Source organism: Oncorhynchus tshawytscha, linkage group LG07 (genome assembly GCF_018296145.1).
Source record: "Oncorhynchus tshawytscha isolate Ot180627B linkage group LG07, Otsh_v2.0, whole genome shotgun sequence".
NCBI lineage: Eukaryota > Metazoa > Chordata > Actinopteri > Salmoniformes > Salmonidae > Oncorhynchus > Oncorhynchus tshawytscha.
Genome location: NC_056435.1, coordinates 37943153 through 37967397, shown reverse-complemented (window position 1 = coordinate 37967397; position 24245 = coordinate 37943153). Strand labels below are relative to the sequence as shown.

Below are 24245 nucleotides of genomic sequence, written 5' to 3'. Positions count from 1 at the left end.
AAAGGTGCAGAAAAACCCACAGGTTTGGCTGCAGCTGAGAGATGAAGGGAAGCTCACAGTCGCGGGTGGCTGTCCCTTGACTTGGCAGCTCCTGAATCCTGCAGCTCCTTTCTTACCGTATGTGATCTCAATTCTGTATTTCCCCCAAACCAACAGGGCTGCGATTTGCTCAAAGTGTGTGTGAGGAGGTGTCAGTGTTGACCTGCGTCTGTCAGCTGTGAGTTGACTGACAGGAAGGGGAACCTCAGGGAGCATCACATCAGAGGGCTCAGAAGACTGTCAACAGCCAGGGCCTGCCAGTGCCAAACCCCTTCATAGAAGCGGTGCTGCTGCTTGGTAAGACTCTTACTCCAGATGAGGATTTGACTTCATCTTTAAACTCTCCATCACAGGGAATATAAACGGGAGGCAATAGGAGAGACACTGCAGAGAAGGATAAGTGATATGGGCCAACCACTAGACCAGAGGTGCGCCTCTGACATTCAAAGACTGAGTCCATTCCATTCTGATTCCACAGCAGACAGCTGGGATTTGGTGTATGAAAGACTGAGCTTAAAGAGAGGAGATTATCATGTTATTGCCATAATCATCAAACAATGTGAAAAAAATCCCCGGCTCCAATCCCTTCACGACATAAATACTCTGAGACTATTCAACCCCATAATACAGGGTAAGTACTTAATGTGCCATTGTAGTATAACTAAAGTAAAACAACTGATAAGAACTCGTTCAACTGTAATGGACTACATAGAGTATCAGGAAAACCCAGAAACAGCCTTCCTTGTGTCAACAACCCTACAGATAAAACATATTTCTATTCTCCTCTCAGTGACAATATGAACTATCATCCCCGGGCTATAACAGCATCTGCTATGGTTACTTACAGTACATGAGGTCACACATGAGCCAAGTTCAGTGTGTCACCACTGAGGCAAAAATGAAGCAGATTTTCCCTCGTAAAGAAGAGGACTCCTCTTCTGTCTGAGAGGATACCCCAATGATGGAAACCCACTTAAAGATATCCAGTAGCTGTAGTTTTTGGAAGCATGCAATGAACACAGCCTCCCCTCATAGGGGTGGCAGGCAGCCTAGTGGTTAGAGTGTTGGGCCAGTAACCGAAAGGTTGCTAGATTGAATCCCCGAGCTGACAAGGTAAACAATCTGTCATTCTGCCCCCTGAACAAGGCAGTTAATCCACTGCTCCTAGGCTGTTGTTGTAAATAAGAATTTGTTCTTAACTGACTTGCCTAGTTAAATAAATAAAATAGGTAGAGGGCCATCATCACATGAGTAAATAGCTCCTCCTCTGCAGTAGTGGGTTCAGCAGTTTGAAAGATCTACTGAGAGTGGTGATCAGGTGGGCCAACACATTGCTGCTCTACAGATTAAAAGAGCTCTTAATGGATAGAGCAGCACAAGGGCTCTTGAGTATCCTTGTGATCAAAGGTTTCAGTTCTAACAAGCCTCTTAATCATGTTCCCCTGACCAATCAATTTAGCCTTGGTCAATGCAATTGACTACTAAGCTTATTAATCAATTCATTATTGAACGCTTCCTTAGTGAGTGCTCACCATCGTAGGTTCCACTCTCCAGCAGGAGGCCACTCTCCTCCAGGATACGGAAGTCTCCCACGCTGATGAAGTTGTAGTCCACCCCCGGCACCTCCCCTTCTCTTGGCAGCCGTGTGGTGCCTGTCAATCACACAAACAAACACACACCTATGAGCATATGAGAATGCAACGACAGCCTAAGACAGAATGAGCCCATGAACACTGATACAAATGGTAAAACATTTGATTTGATTTAGGAAACATGGAGTGAGGGCCTCCGGTATCACAGATGATGTAACCAAAAGAAAATTACATGGTGCTTGTGTGATATGAGCATCAGGGAGTTCACAGCATTCTCTCATTAACAGGATGTCTGTTTCTGTCTCCCCATGAAAGCTTTGGTCCCAGAAAATGTCCCCCATGGCCCAATTACTGAGGGCACCACTACCTGCCAAGCCTCTATCTTGCCTGCAGCATCATCCAGATGTCACATCAATATTACTGCTCTTGTAATTATTCCATTGTCAACCTGTTGAGGGAAAGACAAAGAGGACGAACTATGCTTTGCTTTGAGGGTGCTATGTATCTACTTGAAAGCAGAAAGTATTTTAGCACACTGAAAAAAATAATCCTGACACAGTCAATAGTTAATTTACGGTTACTTTCAAATGAGCTGTGGGAGCAGAATTTTCAAACAAATTCCACAGATAATAAATGTCCCTGATGAAAATGAAATGCAGTTCATTTAGCAGACAAGAGAAATAGGAAGATGTATAAACGCTTTATCACAGAGAACAGTCATTTCCTGCCATTATGCATAGTCATTCACATGGTCACGTTCATCGGAAGCAATCACTTTTCCCTCAGCAGTGGAACTCTTGGCAATGTGTGTGTGTGTGTTTGTTTGTGTGTGCGTGTGTGTGTGCATGTGTGTTTGTGCACGTGTCTGTGTGTGCATGCCTCTGTGTGTGTGTCTGTATGTATGTGTGAGAGCGACAATGAGAATGCATGAACATTTGTCTACCTTGGACCCAAATTGGCGCCCCAACAAGTCTTTCATAATCTCCCTTTCAAATACTGCGGTCCTACTTTTTAAAGACCTGGCTTGCATGGATGCCACAGCCACAGACAAAGACACACGCCACAACAGAGACATCAGAGGCGGTTTCACTCAGAAAAAGAGGGACAGAAAAATAACATGGCATTTTTTTGCATTGTTTCATGTTGGCACTTGAAAATGCCACTGGGATTCGCTGTCAAATAATACAGAGGGAAGAAAGCATTGCAAAAACGAGGAGCATCAGTCTTTTTGTGGCCATAGCACTTACTTTGAAGATGAGACACTCTGAACTTCTGATGTCTCAGTAATGCCTGACTGCAAGCATTAGCTTTCTTTAATGCTAGAAAATGGGTTATAGCTAAAAAATGTACAAGTGTGTAGGATTGTCAAAAATGTTTTATTAAAGATCTGTATTACATTAAAGCCAGAATTCAGGCCGATCATGTAATTCAAGGCCATGGTATGTCTCTTACAAAGTCCTCAGATGTAACGCTTGTCCTCTTCTTTTGACAAGGAGTAAGAGATATCGGACCAATTTGCAGCGTGGTAAGTGTCCATTGTAATATGTAAAACTGAACACCACGAAATACAAAATAACAAAGTGAAAGAACAAACGAAAATCGAAACAGTCCCGTATGGTGCAAACACAATCACCCACAACTCAAAAGTGAAACCAGGCTACCTAAGTATGGTTCTCAATCAGGGACAATCATAGAAAAAGGAACACAGACAACCCACCCCACTCACGCCCTGACCATACTAAAACAAAGACATAACAAAAGAACTAAGGTCAGAATGTGACAGTACACCCCCCCAAAGGTGCGGACTCCGGCCGCAAAACCTGAACCTATAGCTCTGGCGCGGGACGTGGACCCCACTCCACCATAGTCTTTCTCCGCCTCTTTAACTGCCTCCGTTGCCTCTTTAGAGCGGCGTCCCTCGCCGCCGACCTCGGACTGGGGACCATAGCCACGGGTCCCGAATGGACGGGAGATTCCGGCAGCACCGGACGAACGGGAGATTCCGGCAGCACCGGACAGGCGGGAGACTCCGGCAGCTCCGGAGTGAAGGGCGATTCTGGCAGCTCCTGACTGACGAGCGGCTCTGGCAGCTCCTGACTGACGAGCGGCTCTGGCAGCTCCTGGCTGACGGACGGCTCTGGCAGCTCCTGGCAGCTCCTGGCTGACGGGCGGCTCTGGCAACTCCTGACTGACGAGCGGCTCTGGCAGCTCCTGGCTGACGGACGGCTCTGGCAGCTCCTGGCTGACGGACGACTCTGGCAGCTCCTGGCTGACGGACGACTCTGGCAGCTCCTGGCTGACGGGCGGCTCTGGCAGCTCCTGACTGACGGGCGGCTCTGGCAGCTCCTGACTGACGGGCGGCTCTGGCAGCTCCTGACTGAGGGGCGACTCTGGCAGCTCCTGACTGACGGGCGACTCTGGCAGCTCAGGACAGACTGGCGACTCTGGCAGCTCAGGACAGACGGGCGACTCTGGCAGCTCCTGACTGACGGGCGGCTCTGGCAGCTCCTGACTGACGGGCGGCTCTGGCAGCTCCTGACTGAGGGGCGACTCTGGCAGCTCCTGACTGACGGGCGACTCTGGCAGCTCAGGACAGACTGGCGACTCTGGCAGCTCAGGACAGACGGGCGACTCTGGCAGCTCCTGACTGACGGGCGGCTCTGGCAGCTCCTGACTGAGGGGCGACTCTGGCAGCTCCTGACTGACGGGCGACTCTGGCAGCTCAGGACAGACTTGCGACTCTGGCAGCTCAGGACAGACGGGCGACTCTGGCAGCTCAGGACAGACGGGCGACTCTGGCAGCTCAGGACAGACGGGCGACTCTGGCAACTCAGGACAGATGGGCGACTCTGGCAGCTCTCTCTCTCTCTCGTGTTTGTACCATCTTTCGTGGCCCACTCACAGACCATAATGCTGCTGTGCCCTGGTCACGCCAAGGGGAGTGGGTGATGTTTGGTTTTCGTAATGGAGCATTATCAACCCAAAGTGCTAGAAAGCTCTCAAAAGCACAAGGACAGCATGGCCTTACAGGAACTGCGTGATACACACAAGAAAAGGACAGACAAATCCAGTTTTTTTATGTCTGACTTTGATCATTTTCAGTGTATTAATTTAAAATTGATTCAGTGATATTAGCTATAAACAGAATACTTTTGATTCAGAGTAATGCATTGCTAACACATCATACAGTATTTACAGTGCATTCGGGAAAGTATTCAGACCCCTTGACTTTTTCCACATTTTGTTACGTTACAGCCTTATTCTAAAATGGATGCAGTTGTTTTTTTTCTCATCAATCTACACACAATAACCCATAATGACAAAGCAAAAACACGTTTTTAGAATTGGAAATTCTAAATTGCACATTTATTAAAAAATAACAACTGAAATATCACATTTACATAAGTATTCAGACCCTTCACTGAGTATTTTGTTAAAGGGCCTTTTACAGCCTCGAGTCTTCTTGGGTATGATGCTACAAGCCTTTGTTAGTTTCTCCCATTCTTCTCTGCAGATCCTCTGAAGCTCTGTCAGGATGGATGGGGAGTGTTGTTGCACAGTTATTTTCAGATCGTTTTCAAGTCCGGGCTCTGGCTAGGCTGCTCAAGGACATTCAGAGACTTGTTCTGAAACCACCCCTGCATTGTCTTGGCTGTGTGCTTAGGGTCTTTCTCTTGTTGGAAGGTGAACCTTCGCCTCAGTCTGAAGGTCCTGAACGCTCTGGAGCAGGTTTTCATCAAGGATCTCTCTGTAATTTTCTCCGTTCATCTTTCCCTCGATCCTGACTAGTATCCCAGTCCCTCCCGCTGAAAAACATCCCCACAGCATGATGCTGCCACCACCATGCTTCACCGTAAGGAAAATGCCAAGTTTCCTCCAGACGAGACGCTTGGCATTCAGACCAAATTCAATCTTGGTTTCATCAGACCAGAGAATCTTGTTTCTCATGGTCTGAGAGTCCATTAGGTGCCGTTTTGCAAACTCCAAGCAGGCTGTCATGTGCCTTTTACTGAGGAGTGGCTTCTGTCTGGCCACTCTACCATAAAGTCCTGATTGGTGGAGTGCTGCAGAGATGGTTGTCCTTCTGGAAGGTTCTCCAGTCTCCACAGAGGAACTCTGGAGCTCTGTTAGAGTGACCATCGGGTTCTAGGTCAAACTTCTTCCATTTAAGAATGATGGAGACCACTGTGTTCTTGGGGACCTTCAATGCAGCAGAAACCTTTTTGGTTCCCTTCCCCAGATTTGTGCCTCAACACAAACCTGTCTCTGTGATCTACTGACAATTCCTTCAACCTCCTGCCTTGGTTTTTGCTATGACATGCACTGTCTACTGTGGGATCTAATATATAGAGGTGTGTGCCTTTCCAAATAATTTCCAATCAATTGGATTTACCACAGGTAGACTCCAATCAAGTTGTAGGAACGTCTCAAGGATGATTAAACAGGATACACCTGAGCTCAATTTCCAGTCGCATAGCGAAGGGTCTGAATATTTATGTAAACAAGTTATTTCAGTTTTTTACTTTGAATACATTTTCTAATATTTCTAAAAACCTGGTGTATTGAGTGGTGCCAGGACAACAACCTCTCCCTCAATGTGAGCAAGACAAAAGAGATGATCGTGAACTACAGGAAAAGGAGGGACAAACACGCCCCCATTCACATCGATGGGTCTGTAGTGGAGCGGGTCGAGAGTTTCAAGTTCCTTGGTGTCCACATCACCAACAAACTATAATGGTCCAAACACACCAAGAAAGTCGTGAAGAGGACCCGACAACGCCCTTTCCCTCGCAGGAGACTGAAAAGACTTGGCATGTGTCCCCAGATCCTCAAACATTTCTACAGCTGCACCATCAAGAGCATCCTGACCGGTTGCATCACTGCCTGGTATGGCAACTGCTCGGCATCCAACCGTAAGGCACTACAGAGGGTTGTGCATACAGCCCAGTACATCACTGGGGCCAAGCTTCCAGCCATCCAGGACCTATATACTGGCCGGTGTCAGAGGAGGACCCCCCATGTACAAATTACCTCGACTAACCTGTACCCCCGCACATTGACTCGGTACTGGTACCCCCTGTATATAGACACATTATTGTTATTTTATTGTGTTACTTTTTTTTTACACTTTAATTTATTTAGAAAATATTTTCTTAACTCTATTTTCTTAAAACTTCATTGTAACGCTCGTCGGTGGAAGAAGGTGAGGCGGTCGGAGGAAGGTGAGGCGGTGGAAGAAGGTGAGGCGGAATGCGCAGCGTGGTAAGTGTTCATATTTTTTTTTATAAAGTAATTGAACACTAAACAAAACAAATAAAATGACAAACGAACAGTCCTGTACGGTGCTGAAAAAACACTGAACAGAAAATAATCACCCACACCACACAGGTGGGAAAAGGCTACCTAAGTATGATTCTCAATCAGAGACAACTAACGACACCTGCCTCTGATTGAGAACCATACCAGGCCAAACACAAAAACACCACATAGAAAAAAGAACATAGACAACCCACCCAACTCACGCCCTGACCATACTAAAACAAAGACATAACAAAAGAACTAAGATCAGAATGTGACATGCATTGTTGGTTCAGGGATTGTAAGTAAGCATTTCACAGTAAGGTCTATCTATATCTGTTGTATTCAGCGCATGTGACAAATACAATTTGATTTGATTTGGTTGAGAGAAGGGAGTGATAGTGGGAGAAATATTCCTCCTCTCCAAAAACGTAAATATACATGAGAGGTAAGCTGCTTACTTCCCGGAAATATTTCACACTTCTGCCTGCGTTTGTGACAGTGCCATGCAGAACTGTCTGCCATAGCCTGAGGAACAGTGGGACTGTGTGTGGCTCAAACATGTTACTGTTCTTATTAGAGACTCTCCTTTGGAAAAATGTAATGGTAAATATTATGCTCTTAATTTTGTCACTTAATGTGTGTAGTAATTACATAATAATGTAGTAATTTGGAGATAAGGTCTCTGTTCTTCATGCATGTTCATTGTCTCTTCTAATAGAACCTAACATCCTTTCCTACTTTAAGAACACAGCTATTATGACCATTGAGAAGAGGATAGCACCTCAACGTCTACTATTAACTGACGGCTCTAAAAGTCATTCAGATTTAATCTAATTTGCAGATTGATTTATATCTTCAACCACTCAAAGTAGAAGCTTTCGCATAAAAGACCGTAATCACAGACTGCAATTTGGAGTAACGTCTGGGTTTATGAGGATGTCTTTGCTTGTGTTGTCATGGCGATTTTCAAGTGTGTGAGAGAGACACTGATGGGTGCGTCTGTCATCTATAGTGTACTACATTTCACCCTGGCCCGCATAGGGTGCCATTTCAGGGCAGAGGTTAAGGAAACTTACAGGGGATGGTGCGCAGGTAGAGGTTGTCCCGGATGACCTGCTGCAGCTTGTGGTCCAACGAGCCCTTCTGGAACTGCAGGCTGAGGTAGTGGCGCAGGTCCGTGTTCAGAACCTTCCCTGAGCAGACAGAGACAGAGACACAAAGTGTTATTACACGACAAATGTACAAGAGGTTCAGTTTCAAGAGGTTAGAAAACAAACAAAGGGTTAGAGGTCAAACAAGAGGTTAGAGGACAAACAATATGCTTTCCCATTCCATCAGTCACTCCAGTGAATGCACCTCATCTACACAATACAACTGACAACAAGGTTTCATATAATATGCATACAATTGTTAGACACTCACAGCTTCAATGACAACCAAGCATAGGCCAACACAACACCTTTTCCAAAGGAAGTGGTAGGTCTCGAAAACCTCAGGAGATAGCGCTTCTTCTAACCAACCCCCTAACGTCTTGTAAAAACAGAGGAAGTTCATATAGCGCTTGAAAGGAGACAGGAACTTGAGAGTCATCCTGTAAAAGCAGGGGACAGTTTGCTGGGTGTTGGAGAAGATGACGAGGAGAGGGAGAAAAAAGAGAGGAGAGAGAGAGAATAAAGAGAGAGGAGAGAGAGAAAAGAGACCAGATCTTCAGTGTCTTGGATGTGAGCCTCGTCTCCAGGCTGGCAGTAGAGGGAGAAGTGGCTTTGAAATGGCTCGACTGGCGCTGAGCTTCAGTAATCATCATGTTCCCTCTCTCTCCTCTCTGCCGGGCAGACAAAACTCCACTCAACACAACTCTGTATGCATGGCTATGAATACTAATACATCCTTTCAGAAAGAAACAGCCCTCTACAGTAGACAAAGCTGGTGATAGCAATTAGCTGGTGATAGCAATGGAGATGTAGAATAGGAGGAGTAATAGAATAAAGATGAGCTATGGGACAATTTCTGCATAATCTACAACCTTATCTCCTTGTTCATCAAACAATGGTCAAAATGAACACATCCCAAAATGACAAATTGTTGCTAAATATTGATTTGTGTTCTTAGAAAAACGCTTGTAGTGGAATTGGTCATGTAATGTTTGGCTACCTAACTAACTGTTATAACAGAACAAGTCATGACAAACACCATCTACAGTAAATCTAGTGACAACATAAACATAAACATAACCAGTGATAACATAAAAACGAGTGATTACTTGTTAGGAATATCCTCATCATACTCAGTTTGACCTATATTTTGCCCCTAAAAATTGATGTTACCATAAATCAACCCTTCTTTTGCATGCCATGTGGCATGTTTTAGGAATTACTATCCCTATGGGGGCAGCTTTTCAGGATAAAAGTTGTGCGTGTCCACTCTTCAGCTCTAAAGAGGGACAAATCACAGCTGGTCCAGGCTCACAGACACACAGACAGACACAGGGGAACAGAGGCACAATCTGCCAGCCCCAGCCCAAACTGTCCCAGAATTTGGTTGTAGTCCATGCAAGTCTTCCCTCAGAGAAATGCCAAAGAAACAGGCCATATAAACAGTCTAGAATACATCCCATACACTATATGTCACATCTCTCTGAAGACCAAGGTAATGATAACATCAAATACTTCGAAGGGTAAAGTTGATACCAGGCCATAATCTAGACTTGCAATGCATAATCTCCCTTCAGCAAAATGTCAAATAATTTACGGTACTTAGAATATGACTGAGAATGATTCAACTTACTATGTAATTAATGTGTTACTTTGTTATTTTATTGAGAGGCTCCTGCTGTTTGCATGCACACGCATGCACGCCTACACACACACAAATCCATGCACGCACGGATGCACACACAAATGCAGGCATGCACGCACGCACACTACACACAAACAAACAAAAACGCACACACCAACCCCGTGGCTGGCTATACAATGCAGTCTTTGTGGCCTGCTCGGTCCTGTCAGATGGTGTTAGTGAGGTTGTCACATCAGAGATGAACCTCATTCCTCCTCTTCACAGATAACAGAGTCATTGTATACTCGGAGGTGGGGACTCAATGGCCTCCATAGTACCCGTCAGCCCTGTATGCTGGTGTATTTGGAGTGAGTGCAGCCAGCCAGGACAAATGAAAATAATTGAACTTCACCTCACATTCCCTGGTCTTCCAGCTCTCTCTCTCTCTCTGTATTTTTCTCTACTCCCTCCTTCTCTGCATCTCTCTGTACTGCCACAGTACCTATACATTTCCTCCTATGTTGTGTTTCATCTTCCCACTACTTTCTCAGTCAACTATATCTGTGTCTTCCATTATCCCCATTAACATCTACCTACAGTGAATGTTACCATTACCATACACACTATTGGAAGTAACTGAAGGAATCAGAATAATTTTGAGGTGTATCAATTGGGGTATGATTCCTAAAATGATAGGTTCCTTTGATTATAAGCTTTTAAGTCACCCTCTCAATTTGTATCCCTGTTAATTACACAAGGCTTTCATCCTCATATTGGTTGGAGTTGAGTGAGTGACTCACAAATGGAAGGTTAACACCAGGAATTCTTTAACATTTATTTTCTGCTTTTCTTTAGCATCAGCAATACAGTAATCATCTGTAGAGCCTGTAGCATCTCAGGGCAGATACCAGTGGAGAGGAGGAGCACTGAGGGTGGTTGACTCAGAGTCTCCACACTTTAACTAACACCTCACTGTTGAGGCACACACAAGTGTCCACAAACTCATGGAAGCACACACACAAGCACGCACACAAATACACATGCAAACACACACGCATGCACACATCCAAAAGCATCTGAGAGAAGGGCTCAGGAATCTGCCACTGGGTAAAAGAGTAACAGATATCAGAGTCCCCTAATTGGTCTGTTTTCAAGACACACCTACAGTATGTAGCTTATGGTTCCACATCTCTCGAACGCATGTGGAATTCTCCAGGGAGGTCATTTATTCTGTTATCTAAATGCTACATAATGAAGATTCCCTTGACAAGGCAGGGTGTCCGGAGGTTTAGTCTCCGACCGCCATATACCATTACATGCAGTATGTCACGTGAGCAAGGAATCTTCTCCATTTGGCAAAAAGCCTTCTCCTAGATGTGTGCATCTTTGTCACGTTGGCATGAAGGATCGGGAGACAGGTGCAGGAATGCGGAATAGTTTTTATTATTAAGCCCAAATTACGGCATGCACAAAGACCAAACAAACACAATACAAAACACAGGGTTGAAACCTAAACAAAAGAACGAGGATTACCTCAAATAAATAATGCAAGCGCACAATGATTATCGCACGGGACGAGACCCGTAATCATCTGTGCAATCCACAATGGCACAAAAGCCAAAACACACAGCACAGGTACTCACACGAACCAACGGACATAGTAACAATAATCAACAGACAACGGAAACCAAAGGGCACACTTATACAAGTACTAATCAGTGGGAACAGGGGACAAGTGTGCGTGATGAATGTTCCGGAGGAATCTGTGAAAATCTTTACTGTTCAATAGATTAAAATGTGGTCCCAAATGTGTGTAATCTGAGTTGCAAAATTCCGCTAACTTTCCCAAAATTCCCAAGTGTTCCAGAAATCCTGAATGAAGAATTCCAGATTTCCTGCTTATTCCCTCCCCATACAGGGAATTTTCTAACCTGGATTTATGAAAAACTTGGGAATTTTGGGAAAGCAATCGGAATTTTGCAACCCTATGTGTAATGCAGAGGATACACACACACACATTCCTTTCCTCCATATGGCTGAGGACCTTTCTGGAATCAAGGCATTTACTAACCTAGCAGTGTGTGTTGTGAAACAGGCTCTAACACTGTGGTGCTCATCCCTGTGAGGCAGATGCTAGCTCCATGCCACAGTGAGGCCCAATCACAAACACAGCACTCCATCATGTAATTAATGGCGGGCTGTTGGTGTCAGTGCTTCAGATCCCATGTGCTCAGTCAAACGCCTGGTGCCTCTGTCTCCCCAGGCCTGCTGGGACACATTCACCCGAATGACCTCTGCACCCACCATCACTCCACTGAGGTGTCAGGCTGCCCCCAAGGTGTCATCCATCCACTGCTTCTAACCTCACAGCTCTGGATGTCTATTTTTTCTGGAGAAATTGGCTCAGGGCACCTTGGGCTCCTGGTGTCTCTCTCTCTCTCAGACAGTGGTACTGTAGGTGTGATGCGGGTCAAGCTGCAACTCAGATAGTAAATGGTGTCTGAATTGAGCCTGTGTAGGAGTAGGAAAGGCTATGGACTTCACACATCCCCAGTCCTGTAAATTAATTATCTGCACTTATATCATCAGCACAGGTGTAGGCTACAGCAACAGCCACATTATCTAATCGAGTGCAAGGCCCTTGGATAGGCCAGAGCCTCAACCTATAGCAGTATCTGCAGAGCCTGCTGATTTAAAAGCTGTCAAGGGCCAGTGGGCTCACACGGTCACAGCTGCATCCATATTAAAGTTAACCAACCATAAGCTATGCCCATCCCTCCTCCCTGCTGTGCCACAGAGCCCAGGAGAGTTGCAGAGGAGGGACGACCTTGCTCCTCTCAGCTTCATGATTAGCAGCAGTCAGCAGAAGAGTGACAGGCTTAACGGCTCCACAACCATGATAACATGAGGAGAGAAAAGAACAGAGGATCCCAGTATCTGTGAAGGGGCGAGAGGGAGGAGAGGGTTACCCTCAGGATGCTGACTCATGGTGTCGCTCTCTCTCTCTCTCTCTCTCTCTCTCTCTCTCTCCTTATCTCTCACTTATCTCTCTCCTTATCTCTTACTTATATCCCTCCAACTCCAACATCTGTTCTAGTTTGCTCTTCTCCTTCTTTCTATCACTCATTCTGCCTCTGTTCATTCTCCATCTCTGTGTCTCTCTGCTGTAGGCGGTCCATCCTTCTGTTATGTCATTCGTGGGTCAGTGGAGTCAGATACAGCTGGAGAGTAAAACACACACCGACCCCATCCCAGTGAGGAGCCTTGCTTAGCATCTGGCTCAGATCAACAAACGGATTCAGTATGATTACACTCACACATGAATGGAGCACATTTATCCACCCAATCCACTACAGTGTAACATACTGATAACAAAACTGGCCCATCTCTCCTCACACACAGACAAACAGGTGCGCACACACACATATACTACCGCAGTACTCTGCTGGCGAGAGACAGATCTGTTTTATAGTTATATCCAAAAACAAGTGTGACTTAAGTAGACTGTGTTGTTCAGTATGGTTCGGGGAGGGGCTCCTAATCCCAGGCCTGTTGTCAACTCATGTCGCCGTAAAAGTGAAGTCATGTTTGTGTGTCGCAAGAGCACTGTCATGTGCTCAGTAACTGAAAAGCGAAAAAAAGTGAAAAGAAACAAAGGAAAGCATACCAGCATAGATGCTGTGAGGAACATGGGGAGAGAGAACCACAAACCCTGGCACTTTCCCTGACCTCAGGAGACACGTCTTCAGACAGAGTGACAGAGTCGCTCCCCCTCCAAGCATGCCCCTTTCAGCTTCCAACCACAACACATAAACATATCACAACAGAGAGAATATGACCTAACACTCACATCAGGATGTAAGCAACCTAGCAGGCAGCTGCATGAAGAGAAAATGGTGGAATTAGAGAGCATTTACAGCGCTGTTCATTCCGCAGTCAGCCTTAATCAAAACACTAAAAGGTCTTTATTTGCAATCATTTCAAATGCATCTCTTATCTCATTAGCTTTGGCACAGATTGACCAAAACAGCCTAGGATAATAATAAGAATAATGTGGTTGAGTCAATCAATCAGTACCATCTCCTGCTGGCTGGCTGGATTCATTCCGCAGCTCTAGTGCTGTCATCCGCTAGTTAATGATGAGGGAAATGTGGTATTATATCACCGTCATCATCTTCAATGGCCTAAGATATGAGCCTGACTACAACCTGCTCGGTAGCCGAGCGCCATTGTGAAGGGGGAACTAAAGACAGCAATCAGAGTAGACAGATCCTGGAGCCTCTCTTAGGCATGACTGACTGACTAATTGACAGACTGGCTGACTAACTGATAGAGGAAACTCCAATTATCGTTGTAGCTGCATTGCCTGAAATAGGGTTAGCCGTTGTTGTGATGACCATATCTGCTCCAGTCATTGTTTTGTGGCAGGCAGCCTTTGGAGATTTCACAAGGAGTGAAGGAGTATGTGCGTCACTCACTCACTTACGCTTTTCCATTGTGAGCGTCAGTGTGTTGATCGTTCCTAAACACGTCCCTTCCCGGTCTACTGATCTATCTTTAGGTTTGGACTGAAAGAGCTCATTTCTAAATGAATATGGCTGCGTGCTTCTCATCATTTAGATGAGACAAACAAGAGAAAATAATCTGTACAGCAACCAAAAATGTACTCTGCTACTCTCTTTGACCACAGGCCACTGCTCCTCTCTCTTCTATGTCTTGTTGCAGGAGAAGGCAATCCTTTGCGAGCATTCTAAAATGGCAGTCCATCGTCCCCCAATGCATTTAATTGTTGAGTGAGCAAAAAGCGTCCCGAGGGTATGTGTACAGCGGACATCTTCAGGAGAGTGAGGGATTGTGGCGAGAGCTCAACCCCCACCCCTACACACACAGTCTCTTCACAACATAATGTTGTGTTGCTTGGTGCAGCACTCCTTCAGACTTTGCTTGTTTGTTTGGATGTAACACTGAGGTGAGAAATTAAATCTGAGTCATCCAAAGCCTCAGATGAGGCCATTCTTAAAATGTCTCCTCTCTGGCTGTGGACACTCCTAATGCTCTTCTCATCTTAATCCCTCTCTAAATCCTATTACCTGAGATTAATCAAAAATACATTTTACAATTATAATCTAGGTGAATCAAGTAGTTTAAGACTTTACAGGACTTTAATGTATCCTTCAAAATTCATTAGGCATATGAGCCGACCTACCCTGCTGTGCTGGGGAAGGATTCAGCATTGTGTGTGGGGGGTTACTGAAGGGAAGCAGAAAGATTGAATAACATATACTTTATTAGTCAGCATGAGATGGAAAGTTGTCTTCTGCTGTTATCCAACCCCGCGATATACACACACACACACACACACACACACACATTAGGTTGGAGAGGCTGGAGCAGAGGGCAGCCACAGTGCAGCGCCCAATGAGCAGTTTAGGGGGTTAAGTTCCTTGCTCAAGGGAACATCGGTGGTAGGTTGCACCTGAGATATTGGTGCCAGCAACCCTCCAGTTGCTGGCTCATTCCCTCCAAGGCTGGCATTGTGTGCCAGGTTAAGAAGACAGCAGAAGATTAGCCCAGGGATGTGTGTGGCAGCCTGGCTCTTACCTGCTCATCCCCATCATAAGGCCTTATTGTGAGTAACTAAGCTGGTTAGCTAAGCCCATAGGGAAACACTTGGACCAGAAACAGAGTGTGCTCATCTCTAATTGGCTGGGTCAGCCACCACTGCTGCAGACATCTTAGCTCGGCAGGAGCAGGATAACGAGCTCTGTGAACCACAGGCAGTCACACAGCAAAGCACCTTGACATGTAAATAGAGTCAAAATTGAACTGTATCGTAGCTGCACTTGATTCACTAACTACAGCACAGCAAATTAGTGCAGTGCTCATTCCCAAAATGGCTGCCCTACAGGTTGTGTGGCTTGGCAGGCAGGCAGACAGACAGACAGAAAAAGGCAGTGGTACATGACTTGGGATATCCCTTGATGAGAGAAATGCTCCGCTAAGCCACTTCTCTCCAACACCACCTAGCTCAGAGATGTACCGAAGACCTGCAGATTCTCCAGGCAGTCCCTTAACATTGAGGCGTAGTACAATGTAAGGCGGAAATCATGTCCACACTCGGTTAGACTCAGAGGCACTCAACTGATACTCAACATGTGATAATAGAGATATGTCATGTTTGCAATGAGTAGCTGAAGAAAATCAATCATGTGCTCTGAAGTCCGGGGACGTGGGTTTGCCTGCAGCCCAGCCCACTTTCTCTATGGGCTCAAATATCTTTTCCTATGGGCTCAAATATATTTTCATATGGGCTCAAATATCTTTCTCTAAGGGCTCAAATATATTTTCATATGGGCTCAAATATCTTTCTCTAAGGGCTCAAATATCTTTTCTCTATGGGCTTAAATATCTTTTCTCTATGGGCTCAAATATCTTTTCCTATGGGCTCAAATATCTTTCTCTATGGGCTCAAATATCTTTTCCTATGTGCTCAAATATCTTTCTCTACGGGCTCAAATAGAAGGCCAGGTGTTTGCCATGACATCTGTAAAGGTGCTGAGTAAAGAGTGGATGTATGGTATGATAATGGGAAAAGAGACAGAGAAAGAGAGATGTAACCAGGGAGACAGGGGATGGAAAAGTCCCTCCCACCTAAAAATCTTTCCACATGGGCTATGGCACACACAGATACGCACGCACACATGCACACACATGCACAACACGCATGCATACACTCTTTCTCTCTCACACATGCATACACACACACACACACACAGATACAAAGATACACTCTGTCTCCCCTTTTCACATGGCCAAATTCATAGAGCCTGCTAATTCTCTGTGGCCCCAATGCATTTTCTATTCAGAGGGGAAATCAATGATGGATGCATAGATGCATGGAGACATATTCAGGTGCGGGCCATTGAGGGGACATGACACAAGCTCTTTCTGTCAACACATTATCTAATAGACCTCTGCTCTGGTATTCTTAGATCAGTCTGACTTGAAAGGCATCTCAGTCAGAATGTCTGCTGAGCAAGAAGTTCATGATGTAACGTGATGAATCCATGGAGACGTGAGAGATGAGATGGAGAGTCGGCCATTTGTCAAAATGCTAAACCTGCACTGCAGCGACTCTGTACACATATCCCTCTTAGGCTCCTCTGTCTTCTGCATGATGCAGAGGACATGTCTCTCTCTCTCGTCACTCCCTCACTACAAGGGCATACAACCTTATAATACCATACACAGTGGATGACCCTAGGAGTGTTGGCAACCATAATCCTAATACTCATGTGGTGTACCAATTGTTGCTAAGGAATAATTGGTCCGCCATAGTAATTATAATGCGTAGACTGCTGGCTGCTTGGCCTTGCCTGGCTACCCAGACTCCTTTCTCCGGCCAAATGCTACGCCAAATGAGTCTGGATTTGAGTACTTCCCAGACCCTTCACCGATTCGGTTAGGCCAGAGCCAGAACACACGTGGGTAAAGCGGCGGTTTGATAATTCGTCATTGGCGTTGATACTCTGGTTGGTAAGAGATGATGAAATCGCTGATTACTTTGCCCCTCGTGCCCCTCATAACCACAAACGACTTCAATGATGGCAGTCTCAGACTAAAGTATGTAGCGAACGACAGAGCAGCAGAACATTTATTGTGAGTTGTCAGGCTATGCTTGGCCCCCAGAAGAACCACCAGCTGTAATTAAATTAACTATTTAATACAGTCTCTGCAGCCATATACTCCGCCATGACGCAGAGAGAGAGAGAGATGGGAGAGGAGGATGGAGAGAAGAGAGAGAGAGAGAGAGGAGGGAGAGAAGAGAGCGAGAGAAAGAGAGAGAGAGAGAGAGAGAGAGGAGGGAGAGAGAGAGCAAGAGATGAGGAGGGAGAGAGAGAGAGAGAGAGAGACAGAGACAGAGAAAGGGAAAGAGCAGGAGGCTGAGAAGGAGGAGGGACAATGTTTATCTTTATCATCTCAAGGTTAAGTATCCAATCTGCAAAGCTGGCATGTCCGCTCTTCACGGGCTACTCTTCAAGCCCCATAAACCCCCCCACTCTCCACACAATGCATCCACTACAGCACACCCAGTCCGTCCATCCTCCTCCCCTACCTGACACCTCACCGTGCTAAGCAGCCTGTGAATGACAGTTCGACACATCCATAGATCAATACTGATGAGAGTATGGAACACAGCAGTCAGTCAGTGTCCCAGAACCTCAAACACATGCAACAGCTTTTATTATTACAACTATAAATCAGTTGTCACTATAGACAACACTGTCACTCTAAATAGCTTGGTATTCCCCTGGTGTGCACTACAAAAATACCCTTCAATAAGCAGAATCAATTAAAGCTGTATTAGCCTATTAGGAACTGGTATTTATCTGAACAAATATCCAAAGGACTGACCAGGAGGGGTTTTGGAGGACAATGATTAATTTAATCAAGTGTGAGTGAACTTTCCCCAAAACCATGCAGCTCCACAACATAATCCTCTTTTCCTGAAACATTTCACACAGGATTAGCATCCGAGGGAGCCTGGCTGTAAAAAGAGAAGAGGGATGGATGCAGAGAGGGAGATAGAAAGGGAATGCAGTGGAAGGGAGGTAGAGATGGTATGGGTGCTGGGTGGGGAAGTGGTCGGAGGAGAGTATAAGGAAAAGGAGGGCTGTTCTGTCATGGCACTAACTATATGATAGGAGAAGAGACAAGAGGAGAGGAGATAAGAGGAGATAAAAGAGATAAAAATCACTGTGTAATGTTTACAAAACATTCACATTGGTGACTTGCAGGCTTGAATAAATGAGTCACACAAAATTAATCAAATACAGGATAAAGCATACTGTGTATCTGGATTAGAGACTTTGTGTTGCCAATAGTGAGTGAAAACACACTTTGGTGATGATATATTTTACCAAGACAAATATGACTATTCATGTTCCAAATTGTTCAGTGGGGTCTCTAACACTCCATAAACATAATATCCAAAATGGAGGATTTTGTAACCTAATACATCCGATAATAAGCACAGGCTCTGTTGACATAGAGGTTGCTTTTCTGGATTTAGTTTTGTTGCTTTCTGTGCTATTGCTCTGTCTGCGTGCTACATGTTGCTTGTTCTACGCTGAAAAGAAAAAGAGAGCCGCACACTCTAGGAGCTCAGATGCAATAATTGAATAACCTACAGTGCCTTGCGAAAGTATTCGGCCCCCTTGAACTTTGCGACCTTTTGCCACATTTCAGGCTTCAAACATAAAGATATAAAACTGTATTTTTTTGTGAAGAATCAACAACAAGTGGGACATAATCATGAAGTGGAACGACATTTATTGGATATTTCAAACTTTTTTAACAAATCAAAAACTGAAAAATTGGGCGTGCAAAATTATTCAGCCCCTTTACTTTCAGTGCAGCAAACTCTCTCCAGAAGTTCTTCAGGGGTGTGTTGGGCTGGCTGGGCTGGGCTGGGTGCTGGAGTCTTTGATTAAAGGCCTCCATCCCCAGCCTAATGCCTTTCCTGCCTTCCCCTGAGTTATTCACTGGCTTTGTGGAGTGGGCTGGGGTGTGTACTGCATGCTACACGCCTGCTAAGTGTGTTAGCCTAAAAACATAATGCAATAAAGCTCAGCCATGCATAATGGATGGGATCCCAGGACCGCCGCCCGCCATGGGAGCAGGGATCAGGAGAGCTCAACGGCAATGTCGCCAAAACATTGGCTTCCCATGTTGCACCCGATCTCCCTCCAGCCACCTCTCCCTCCACCCCTCCCTCCCTCAAACAGCTTAAAAAGCAACATCATTGGACAGCTACTCGTCAAAGTCAGCATTGTTTTTCTTCCTCTGCCTCCTCGCCTTCCTCATGACCACTATCTGTAAATGCACAGGGCCAAAGCAGTTTCTTCACCATATAGCATGCGTAGGCTACAGTAATCCGCCCTACTCTCATCTCAGTGGGCAGCATGCTTCGCTGTTTCACCCCCCATCAAGGAAATGAGCCGTCTGAGGACTCTGTCACACAAACTCATTTTTCACCTCACAGTGTAGCCCAACAGTGGCTTCCTTTCCCACAGTCTAATTCACACTCTCTGTGTAGACTTCAATGGCATTACTGTAGGTTAGAGGACTACTAAACATAGACACGTCTAAGGGCATTGGACAGGTATATGGAATTGGTGGGAGAGCATTACATCTCCCAATCAATATGCGGCCAGGAGAACAGCTCCATCAGCAAATAATTTAGTCTGGCGGGGTGCCAGAGAGACGGCAAGCAGTGTTGCTGTGAATGCAGGGCCTGAGGGGTCTACAGTATGTAGGAGGTGGATGTTCCAAGCCTAGATGTGTTATATGCTGTGCCAGGGAAAGCTGTTAGTGAAATCACCAAAAACCAACAACAATCACCAACAACATCACAAAGAACAGTGAAATACTGACCGTACGCAGATATTAAGACATGGTTTGGAAAGGGCAATGTACAGTGCATTTGGAAAGTATTCAGGCCCCTTCGCTTTTTCCACATTTTGTTACATTACAGCCTTATTCTAAAATATATCTTTTTTTATCCTCATCAATCTACACACAATACCCCATAATGACAAAGTGAAAAAGAGGTACAGTGCCTTGCGAAAGTATTCGGCCCCCTTGAACTTTGCGACCTTTTGCCACATTTCAGGCTTCAAACATAAAGATATAAAACTGTATTTTTTTGTGAAGAATCAACAACAAGTGGGACACAATCATGAAGTGGAACGACATTTATTGGATATTTCAAACTTTTTTAACAAATCAAAAACTGAAAAATTGGGCGTGCCAGCCTCACGCACTAGGCCTCCTGTGTACCTACCTAGCCTTGCACGTCCTGTGCCAGTCCTGCTCTCAGGCTCTCCAGTACACCTTCACGGTCCGGTCCATCCTGTGCCACCTTCACACACCAGTCCTCCGGTGGCAGCTCCTCGCACCAGGCTTCCTGTGCGTGTCCTCGGCCCAGTACCACCAGTGCCAGCACCACGCACCAGGCCTTCAGTGCTCCCTGCCTGTCTAGCGCTATCAGATCCTTCCTCCTCTCCAGCGCTGCCGGAGTCTCCTGCCTGTTCAACGCAGCCAGAGCTGCTAATCTGCATGGAGAAGCCAGAGCTGCCAGTCTGCATGGAGCAGCCAGAGCTGCCAGTCTGCATGGAGCAGCCAGAGCTGCCAGTCTGCATGGAGCAGCCAGAGCTGCCTGCCTGCATGAAGCAGCCAGAGCAGCTAGAGCCGCCAGTCAGCCAGGATCCACCAGCTAGCCAGGATCCGCCAGTCAGCCAGGATCTGCCAGAACCACCAGCTAGCCAGGATCTGCCAGAGCCTACTACCTGCCTGAGTTTCCTCTCAGTACTGGGCTTCCTCTCGGTACTAGGCATCCTCTCGGTGCTGAGCTTCCCCTCAGTGCTGAGCTTCCCCTCAGTGCTGAGCTTCCCCTCAGTGCCGAGCTTCCCCTCAGTGCCGAGCTACCCCTCAGTCCCGAGCTACCCCTCAGTCCCGAGCTACCGCTCAGTCCCGAGCTTCCCCTCAGTCCCGAGCTTCCCCTCAGTCCCGAGCTTCTACCTCAGTCCCGAGCTGCCCCTCAGTCCAGTGGGGTCCTTATTAGGCCAAGGTTGGCGGCGAGGGTCGCCAATCAAAGGACGCGTTACAGGGGGACTAAGACTTGGTTGGAGTGGGGTCCACGTCCCGAGCCGGAGCCGCCACCGTGGACAGACGCCCACCCGGACCCTCCCTGTGGGTTTAAGTGTGCGGCCGGGAGTCCGCACCTTGGGGGGGTTCTGTCACGCCCTGGTCTTAGTATTTTGTGTTTTCTATATTTATTTGGTCAGGCCAGGGTGTGACATGGGTTTATTTTGTGGTGTGTGGCTTAGTGGGGTGTTCTAGCAAAGTCTATGGTTGCCTGAGGCGGTTCTCAATCAGAGGCAGGTGATTCTCGTTGTCTCTGATTGGGAACCATATTTAGGCAGCCATATTCTTTGAGTGTTTCGTGGGTGATTGTTCGTGTCTTTGTGTTAGTTGTCACCAGATAGGCTGTATAGGTTTTCACGTTCCGTTTGTTGTTTTTGTTTTCTTTCGACGGAAGAAAACCGTAACACACTATCATTTATTTGAAAAGGAAATCATCTCCCAAATATAGCTATTTACAAAACAAGCCATAGAAAGTGAGTGCTCCTTATAGGACCAATGGTCCTTATAGGACACATCACTGCACTCTATACTACTGGTCATCTCTGTATACCTGGCACAAGATCCACTGGTTTATGCTTATTTAGAAAACCCTTATAAAACCCTTAGATCTCATTCCCCACTATCTGACATACCTACTGCAGCCCTCATCCTCCACATACAGTACAACAGCCGTTCTGCCAGTCACATTCTGTTAAAGGTCCCCAAAGCACACACATCCCTGGGTCGCTCCTCTTTTCAGTTCGCTGCAGCTAACAATTTGAACAAGCTGCAAAAAACACTCAAATTGGACTGTTTTATCTCCATCTCTTCATTCAAAGACTCAATCATGGACACTCTTATTGACAGTTGTGGCTGCTTTGTTGTCTCTACCTTCTTGCCCTTTGTGTTGTGTTGCTACCATGTTGTGTTGCTGCCATGTTGTTGTCATGTTGTGTTGCTGCCATGTTGTTGTCATGTTGTGTTGCTACCATGCCGTGTTTTCATGTGTTGCTGCCATGTTGTTGTCATGTTGTGTTGCTGCCATGCTGTGTTTACATGTGTTGCTGCCATGCTATGTTGTTGTCTTAGGTCTCTCTTCATGTAGTGTTGTGGTCTCTCTCTTGTCATGATGTGTTTTTTCCTACATTTGTATTCTATTTTTTTATTATTATACCTTTTGCCTTTCGGTAGACCGTCATTGTAATTAAGAATTTGTTCTTAACTGACTTGCCTAGTTCAATAAAAGTACAATTTATTTTAAAGTAAAAATAATCAAGTATACCAGTTTCATTTAAGGACCAACAAATTGACAGCTGTGCCATGTAGATTGCAAAATAGCCAGGAAGAGATTTTTGAAGTGCCGATTCCATGGAAAATGGTTTGTGAACTGATATGCAAAACAACGCAGGATTCAAAACAGAATTTTTCAATTGAAATTATTATACAAAATTCTTGCAACCAATAGAATGCTATTTATATGGGGGATACATCCTTCCCAGCTCTGCAGATTTTGTTTTGCGAAGAGGCAGAATCATTAGATCATTTATTTTGGTACTGTCCATATGTAGCATGTTTTTGGTCACAGGTCCAGGAATGGCTGAATAATTACAATATTTACCAGGAGCTAACCCTGCAGATGGCACTACTGGGTGATCTGAAAAGTCATAGTCAATCAATCAATAATACTTTTAGCAAAAAAAATAAAATTCAATTTACAATCTGTAGAAACAATGAGAATTGAAAGGTTCAGAACTTTTTTGAAACATCACAGCACAGTTGAAACAGGCAGGTAGCCTATTGGTTAGTGCGTTGGACTATTGCAAGATCAAATCCCCAAGCTGACAAGGTAAGAATCTGTCGTTCTGCCCCTGAACAAAGCAGTTGACCCACTGTTCCAAGGCCGTCAAAGAAAATAAGATTTTATTCTTAACGGACTTGCCTGGTTAAATAAAGGTCAAATAAATATATGGCAAATAGAAATCCATTATGGATGGTTTTAAGAGATAGATGGAAGGGGTTGAATGGAGCTGAAGGTTGGGACTAATAACATCAAGATAACTCATTTAAAACATACTGTGCCTGTAAAACATATATAGGTTAAGACATTTTGCGGAAAAGCACAGTTTAAAAGACATGGCTAATAGAAAACAAACAGGATGGACCTCAGAAATAGATGGGAGAGGTTGAGGGTAGAGGAGGGACAGGAGTAAAAACTAACAAAATATAACTATTGTTAAATAGACTGTGTCCATAAACTGTACAATACCATGTTTTCTTTATTTTTACTATTTTATTAATTGTAGAATAATAGTGAAGACATCAAAACTATGAAAAACACATATGGAATCATGTAGTAAGCAAAAAAGCATTAAACAAATCCAAATATACTATATATTTGAGATTCTTAAAATAACAACCTGTAACATCTTCTCCTGCTCCTCCCCTCCAGCGTACGACATCGCCAGAATACTAACCACCGGTCCTGGGATTCATCATTACACACACCTGTTATTGATTATGATTCACACCTGGACTTCATTACCTTCACCATTTCCTCCCCTTTATATGTCAATACCTTATGTTTTCTCACCAGTTGGTATTGTTCTTGTTTACCAGCATGTAGCCTTATGGAATTGTCTTGTTACTGGTTATACTGTTTTATTAAACGTTTCACCTGCACCTGCTTCCCGACATACAGCTCTATTATTACACCACCCTTTGCCTTGATGACAGCATTGCACACTCTTGACATTCTCTCAACCAGCTTCACCTGGAATGCTTTTCCAACAGTCTTGATGAAGTTCCCACATATGCTGAGCACTTTTTTGCTGTGTTTCCTTCGGTCTGTGG

At 45.2% G+C, this 24245-nt stretch overlaps 1 protein-coding gene across 3 annotated transcripts in view; it reads right to left on the bottom strand.

Moving 5' to 3' along the window:
• LOC112254459 (membrane-associated guanylate kinase, WW and PDZ domain-containing protein 3) overlaps positions 1–24245 on the bottom strand; it is a 144016-nt gene that overhangs the window by 42625 nt on the left and 77146 nt on the right. For all 3 annotated transcript variants that reach the window (XM_024427075.2, XM_024427073.2, XM_024427074.2), the window contains exons 2-3: positions 8009–8125; positions 1572–1691 (exon numbers count right to left, since the gene is read on the bottom strand). In XM_024427075.2, the coding sequence (XP_024282843.1) occupies positions 1572–1691; positions 8009–8125 (237 nt within the window). The remainder of the gene's footprint in view (positions 1–1571; positions 1692–8008; positions 8126–24245) is intronic.